The sequence below is a fragment of the Mizuhopecten yessoensis genome, unplaced genomic scaffold (genome assembly GCF_002113885.1).
Source record: "Mizuhopecten yessoensis strain PY_sf001 unplaced genomic scaffold, ASM211388v2 scaffold715791, whole genome shotgun sequence".
Taxonomy (NCBI): domain Eukaryota; kingdom Metazoa; phylum Mollusca; class Bivalvia; order Pectinida; family Pectinidae; genus Mizuhopecten; species Mizuhopecten yessoensis.
The window spans coordinates 8,275-16,746 of record NW_018479793.1 but is presented as its reverse complement, the minus strand read 5'-3'; the positions used below and the strand labels follow the sequence as shown (position 1 = coordinate 16,746).

The 8,472-nt window shown below is 35.0% G+C and overlaps 1 protein-coding gene across 1 annotated transcript in view; it reads left to right on the top strand.

Moving 5' to 3' along the window:
* Positions 1-146: 146 nt before the first annotated feature.
* Positions 147-8,472, top strand: part of LOC110441258 — a gene marked incomplete at its 3' end in the record, with an annotated part of 15,430 nt that continues 7,104 nt past the window's right edge. Inside the window, exon 1 of the mRNA XM_021484367.1 lies at positions 147-449. Coding sequence (XP_021340042.1) covers positions 302-449 — 148 coding nt within the window. The remainder of the gene's footprint in view (positions 450-8,472) is intronic.

Here is an 8,472-nt window from a genome sequence, read left to right as displayed (position 1 = left end):
AATTAGTTAACAGATTAAAATTTGTTATTTATTTCCCATTAGTTCTAGCCGGAACTGAGTGATTCAAACTGAGTTCTTAAGAGTGGTACATATTGTGTACGAACAAACTGTATTCCGGAATCTATATTGTGCGGGTTCTAAAATTAAATCTGCTGAAGTGCGCCAGTCAGGGTGCGCAAAGAAACGTTAAATCTAGCAGTCGATATTTTTCGAAGTCAAACGTCATTGCTAGTATAATAGGTCTAAGTATTTTTTTCCCGAAAAATTATACTGGAAGACAAAATACATTTGAGCCATAAAGATGGGTTGTGGTGGGAGCACACCACAGCCGCCGGTACCTGGAGAAATTCGGAAGCTTTCTATTTTCGGAGGGAATCCTGTTGTGATGGAAACAGGAGAAAAGGTGATGATGAGGAGAAATCCTGGCCCAGTGTTGATCGTTGTATTTGGTAAGCATGAGTCGTTCTTCTGTCATTTATAAGAGTTTATTTAATAAGAAATAAATAATAAATGATAACTCACATTTTCTGTGCCAATTACTATTAGCATATTTTTGTATTTAAAAATTCCACGTTAAAAACAGATTGAATTACGCAATTAGCATAGGCTCTTGACAACTCTTTTTGGTATCTGTACTGTACATTGTATGCATAATGCAAGTGTTCGTAGTAACAGCATGTTATGATATCATTGATGATAATGACAGTCAAATTTGATAAATTAAAATGTAATAGCATATAGGCCTAGGCCTATGTCAAATTATGATATCTTTGAATTAATATGATTTTATTAAATCGTTGAATTAATTTTATTTATCAATAAAGTCTAGATGCACCTGACTGTTTTATGATACATCGTATCATGAATGGGAAGATGTGAAATAATAATTTAAATCCAAATTCAAAAATGTATTTGCACATTTGTAACTACAAAGTAGTTTGAAGGCAAAACAATGAAACGCAATGAAATACATACATGTAGAAAAATTGCAAGGTGATAGGCTAATAGCTATACTGTATCACCTAGCTTATATTGTGATATAAAAATCATCGAATGCTATCAGTGTAACTTAAATTGATTTGAATTGGTTGTTTAAAATGTGATAATCATTTCTAAAACTAGCTATTAAATGATATTTGATTGTATTTCATCAGTTTAAATATAATGCTGTATATTTATTATGTGCAATGAACTGCTTCCACAAAAATAGTGGAATATTACTGGAATTAAAAAACCCAATCTCTAAGAGAGGGGTTTAACTACTAAAGCATGTGTAACCTTTTACAACATTTTCCAGGTCTATTGTGTGATGAATAATTTACTTTTGGTAAAGATCCCAGGGCCAAAAAGGGGAAATTTATAAAAAAAATATCTAATACTCCTAAAAAGACTACTCACCTTCACCAGGAGTAAAGTGATTTTAACCTTATTTGGTATAAGGATCGTGGGCCAAAGATTGAGACTTGATGTGGAACAAACATGTACTGAAAAGAAAGAGTGTATTCCCTTCGATGTATGGACAGGGCTTGCGCTAAATAGGGGAAATAGAGGTAAATCTTGAAAAGACTATACTTGCACATGTATATATAATATATTGAGTGAAAAGATTTTGTCCTCATTAACTTAAAAGACTGATTGATACATGTATACATCTCTTTGCCAATGGACTCAACATTGTTTATAAAAATGAATTACGTGACCCCACTGGGTCAGAATGGTTAGGTCAAACAGGAGAAATATTTTCAAAAATAAATATGCTCTGTAAGTACAGAAAAAGGGATTATAAACAAATTGGGTTTATTTCTGAATAAGTTAGTGTGTCTGTTTTCTTTGTCATATTACATGCTACATATTCTGTCAGTTTAAATGTTGATAGAGGGTGGGGGATGGGGTAGTCTGAGAAGGAGGAAAAACAACTGATGACTGGTTTCCAAGTTTTCTTCCTTAATCATGTTTGCCTTGTTTGGGTTATCTAATATTGGAGAATTTGTGTCATCTATATTTGTTTATCTTAAAATAACTCTTTGCTTTAAAATTGTCTACATTGCTGTTTACAAGCGTGGTAGCTAGTGTTAGGTAATCGGTTGAAAATGCCAATCGATCATCGGTTGGAATCGGATGACCTGCGTAACCGATTTTCCGATTATAATCGGGATTTAAAACAAGATTGAAATAAAATAGAACACTACATGACTTGAAGTTTCATTCCTTCTTTATAAATGTGAATGCTATTTACTTATTTCTCATGATCACTTTCTTAACTGAGAACATCATTCATTCGTTTGAATGTTGATTACAATATCAGTGTGTGCCAAACCTATAGAATTATTACAGGATATTTGGGCAGGTAAATAGACTTAGAATTTAAAATTAGTAGACACAAAAAAAAGTCCTAAAAAATATATAAAAAGAACTTATGTACTGTTGAAACAAAAAAAAATAGTTATTTTTTTGACATTTTGTAAATAATTCAACCATTCAGTCTCTTATAAACGTTAACAGATTTGTACCAGCATACTGTCTCAGACATCATTCCTTCCCAGTTCCTTTTCAGCAAATATTTTAAGGGTCATTAAAACAAACTGGGTAGTTTTTTTTCCCTTCATGCTACATGCCCAATTTCAGTACCCTGGGCCTTTTTGATTTTCAGAAGAAGTCGTTTGAAGATTTTACGACATTTGACTCCTGTCACATTGAAAGTTGGTCATGCAAGGTCATTCATTTGAACAAACTTGGTAGCCCTTCATCCCAGCATGCTACAGGCCAAATATAAAAAAGTACCCTGGGCATTTTGGTTATTGAGAAGAAGTTGTTTAAAGTTTTTAACATATTTGACTCCTGTGACCTTGAATATAAGTGAAGGTCATTCATTTGAACAAACTTTGTAGCCCTTGATCTCAGCATGTTACTGGCCAAATATCATCATCCTGGGCATTTTGGTTATTGAGAAGAAATTGTTTAAAGTTTTTACTATATTTGACCCCTGTGACCTTGAATATGGGTAAAGGTCATTCATTTGAACAAACTTTATAGCCCTTCATATCAGGGGTCAAATGTCTTAAAATATTTAAACAACTTCTTCAAAAGGCCCAGGGTACTGATATCAGGCCTTTAGCATGCTGTGATGAAGGGCTAACAAGTTTGTTCAAATGAATGACCTTGCCCTCTTTCAAGGTCACAGAGGTCAAATGTCGTAAAATCTTTAAACAACTTCTTCTCAATAACCAAAAGGCCCAGGGTACTGAAATTGGGCCTGTAGCATGCTGGGATGAAGGACTACCAAGTTTGTTCAAATGAATGACCTTGAACCACTTTCAACCTAATGTTCTTGTTCGACATTCAAGGTCACAGGTGTCATATCTTTAAATCTTTTGATAGGTTCTTATGAATCGAACACTGATATTCTGCCTACAGCTGTATTTTAGTCCACTTTTAAGATTATAAGTGTGAGATTAATACCAGGTGAGCGATGCAGGCCCATTGGGCCTCTTGTTAAGATATGTTATGTGATTCCATGGACGGATGAAAAAAGGTCATAATATTCTTGAAACACTGTTTTTTATTCTCCGAAACTGTGCATTTTAAGCTCTGCTTATAGAACAGTCCAAGTGCGTTTGTTTATCGTGGAATATTTCTGCGCCATGCGTACCGTTTCAACTAGGATACGCGAATGTAGCCCAACTCGCCTTGGTACGCAACATATTACCGGGATTAGGAAATGAAAATTGTAAATTGTTATACCGATACAACTTGAAAGGTGTTGCATTAACGAAACGCAGAAGTAACGCAGATAAGTTTTTAACAATATCTATTTGTTTCTGTGATATTTTTGCACTGGCCCGTTGAACCTTTGGCTTCACAAACTTTACTGGCCCGACAGATAATTTACTGGCCTCGGGCATCGGACCACCAGCTAATTTCACAGACTGAGTATTACTCGACATTCGAGCAGGTGATGTTATCTGAAACAATTTGCTGGTCCGAGGTGATTTGTCAGACAGAGTTTGTCACACACTGATTCAATATAGTTAATCTCAAATTATTTTAATGTTTCCAGGCAGTACTACAAGCTTTTTATAGTGAGCACAACAAACTTGCTAGATTTGCATAGATTTCTCGTAGCTCACTGAAAGAATCCACCATGAGCCTATTGGTTACAGATAAAACTTCCATTGCTAGGTGCGTTCGTTTTGGTTACTGTTGGGTGTGTTCGACCAGGATCTACCGATGATCGATTAAACAAGACTGTGATCAATCATCGGTAGGCTCCAACCAACTGTTAATCGATTATTCCCGATCATCAGCACAACACTAGTGGTAGCTATAGCGTCTTTATGTAATTAAGGTCAGTGCAGTGATTTGTGGGTACGGCTAAATTTATAACTGACAAAATATGGAAGTAGGGCAAATGGCGGCCATCGGAATGAAAACACTTTCTCTTTCAGCAAAGGGATGGTGGGACATAACCTTTAAAGTACCAACTCAATTTGACTCGATTTCAAATAAGTTAACTTAATTCACAATAATAAATGTCATATCAAGTACTTAACCCAAAATGCATAACCTGATTTGTTTGTGTTACGATCGTTATTATTATGACTCGTCTGCAGGAGATAGGAAAAGGTATGTATGTTCCCTTCTCAAATGGAAATCTACCGGTCATTGTCAATATCTGAAGGACCTTTTCTCATCACATGAACATCTCTTAGATAAAGTTATTAGCAAAATAACACGAAGTTTTATCATGTTTTTTAATGATTGGACAAAATGTCAATTTATCAAATGTATTCTTTTTGACACTTACTTCAACCGGTAATTAATTACCGATCGATCTTAAATGTCTGATAATCTATATTCAAAATCGGACCGATTTCCAGCACTGGTAGTGGGGAATGACCTTAGTTGACTGTAGTAGACCTTAGTGAAACATATTAAACATAGTTAGATGTCATCCAGGAACTTTAACATTACTTAACCCTATACTTGACCCTTGTTAACCGTACTTAACAGAAAGTACTGTGAACGTACTTCAAACGTAGTCCAACCCTAGTAATTGTCCCTATTTGACCCTACTTGGGCATAGTGTTAACCGGAGTGCCATGTTACTACGGACAACTACAGTAAATTCATGGTCATCTACATTCTAACTACCGTCACAGTGTAGGGTCTTGGCATCCAAACTTGATCATCGTAGAGATATTTTGAACATGTTGAAAAAAAAATTGGCTAACATGTTGAAATTTTTTGGGTTAACCACGGCCAAATCATGGGTTTCTTGAAGTTCAAACTCCATTTGAATAACTACGTTAAACTAAGTCTAACTACATATGTTTAACTACGTTTAATACGTTTAACTAAGGTCGTCTAGTAGACTCTACTAAAGTCAACCACAGTCATTCCCCACCGTGGCTTTAGAATGGTGTAACTTGTCACAGTTAAATGTATAGCATAAAAATATTAGATGTATCATTGTATGCTACTAATTGAATGGGTTCATTGGAGTCTGTTAAGTACTAAGTTTTATTCAAATCATTGTTCAAATCATTGTCCCAATATAAATATGAAGTAGACAAAAAGGTGTTTCAAGTCATTTCATTGCAGAGGTAAAACAAGTTTTTAGAAGCTTTTATTACTTGAGGCTTCTATTTGTGTGTAAATACTGAAATACAATGTATGTAAAGAAACTCGGTTGTATTGATATTTGTACCTTAAATTGATTTTAACAAAGTCCAGAGCGAGCAAATGTTTGTTTACCTTAGGCTTCCTTTGTTGATAGCACAATGGATGATTTTAGAGGTTATTGGACATTCTGTTGTTATAAAAATGGAAGCAAACATTTACTGATTTTTCAGCAGGACATTTATCAATGGTCTGTTTTTTCAGGTATACATATGAAAACTGAATTATACCTGGTCTTATTCTTGTACTTTCAACGGTCTCCTTCTAAATTTGTCCTTTGTTCATGTTTTACCCTAGTTTTATCAGTTTGTATAAATACTTTTATATTCTCTTGTTGTTTCAATATCAGGTCCATATCAACACTGTATCTCATGATTTAACTTCTGATAACCAATGCAATGAATGCCACAACCTAGATATAAAGCTTGATGATTCCTAGGTCTGACAGAGCATCCTTTAAACATTTTTTGACAAGTTGGGATAATTATGTGTCTGGATATAACTTAGACTTGAATCAGTTCAATCCTGATATTCTGGAATTTATCCTTATAACTAAATCATAAGTCATAGTGTCTTAGAGATACAGAGTCTAACATGTCTACATTCCAATACCACCTATAGACTGTGTTGTACATGTGTATACTGTCTAATACAGACTGTAGACATCTGGGAGCATGATCTATAGTATAGATTTAGGAGGGTTCCATTAGCAAAGGAAGACCATATTGATTTTACTTTACATGAAAGTACAGCACTACTTTCTAGGTTAAATAATGGGAAAATTCATGTTGACAATCGTGATTTAATTTAAACTCATGACAACCAGCTTGATATGACTGTATGGAAACAATAGTCCTTCTGACTTTGCAAATAGCACAATTGTCATAGGATACACATCAAAAGAGTTACTGCAGTGATGGGCTGAGGCACAATTAACGGAGACCAAATAAAAATATACAGGTCTGCGTTCAAGTTTCCTGACCGACTCTCTTTTTTCATGCCGACCCTAATACATTTTACTGGGTTTTCCCAGTCACTGTTATGCATTTATTAGCTGTTCAATAGTTCAAAGTGTACATGCATTTTATTAGCCTTGGCTCGTGGTCAGTAAAAGTTTCAATTGAAGATAATTGTGGTTATGATACAAATCTGTAGATTAGTGTGACCATCTGTAGTGTATGTAGGTGGGGGAGTCCAGTCTGTGATGTCAGTGTTTGTGCCTCAATCTGGAGTCAAAAGCAAGATTTATGGCCAGTTAACCTAGTTGTAATTTTTGCAGGATTTCAGCAGCATCAACAATTTTAATGTATCAACAATTTTAATGTATCAACAATTTTAATGTAGCAGGATTTTGCAAAGGGACAGACAGCAAGGTACATGTATGTAGTTCAGCTTGGGAGTTGAAGGAGGAGAAGAGAATCGGTTTGGGGAGTTAGGTTAAGGAGTCTTGAAGAAGGAGGTTGATTAATTCCGTTAGGGAGGCCGAGTTGAGAGGTCTAGAGATATAGAGGAGGGTTAGAAAGTTAGAGTTAAAGTGAGAATTAGGAAGTTAGTAATAACGAACTTGTGTTGTAAATATAGTGTAAATATGAATGTACTTATTTTTTTGTTCAATTAATTTAAACTGGTGGCATTACGTTGGTTATTCCATAAACATTTAGGTGGGTCAAATAATAATTTTCTTCAATGTGTCGTTTGAGCCTGCTCAACACAAAAACTATCTATGTTTATTTTACATGAATAAAAAATTATATATATGTTTGGTGCCATTCATACTTTATGAAAACAATACCATATTTTTAACATTCACAGAGGCAATCAGGAGATTTTCTTCACCAGAAAAATAAATAAAATAAAAAAATAGATAAAATGTTTTTTCCTACCTACCTTCCTTATTTTTTTTTCCGAAACAGGAAACACACATATAAAATTGATTTGGCTTGAGGTTTAGACGAGAAGTTGACGTTTAACTTTTAATCGGTCTATTAGAGCTTTTATCACCACCAGACTAGGTACTGAATTAAGATAGAATGATTTAAGATGTAAGGCTGTAACTAGTACTGAGTACCCAGATCATGGATATGTACAGGCCCTTTTTATGGCCGAATATGGGCTAATTCCCCTCACTAATTTTGGCATTATTTCCCCCTATTATTTCCCCCTGGTTTAACTTTATTTTCCCTTATTGATTTCAGTTTAAAATCCCCCCACTTGTAACTAAAATACTACCGCATGAATATCTATCTTGGTTCCATTTTGTTTTTATTTTCCGTCAGTTCCATGACCGAGTGATTTATTGCATTTTCCCCGTGTTCATGTTAATTGTCAATGCTGATATTTTAAGCCCATCATCATCTGATGATGGGCTATTCAAATCACCCTGCGTCTGTGGTCCGTCGTTTGTGAGACTGATCGGATAACAACATGGCCGACAGGCAGCCATCTTGGATTTTGATAGTGAAAGTTTGTTATCGCTATTTCTCACGAAGTACCAAAGGGATCTTTCTCAAATTATATATGTAGGTTCCCTTTGTCCTTAGCTGTACAGGGCAACTTTTGAGACTGATCGGATACAAACATGGCCAACAGGCAGCCATCTTGGATTTTGATAGTGAAAGTTTGTTATAGGTATTTCTCACGAAGTACCTGAGGGATCTTTCTCAAATTTTATATGTAGGTTCCCCGTGGTTCTTAGCTGTGCAGGGCAACATTTGAGACTGATCGGATAAACAACATGGCCGACAGGCAGACATCTTGGATTTTGATAGTGAAAGTTTGTTATCGCTATTTCTC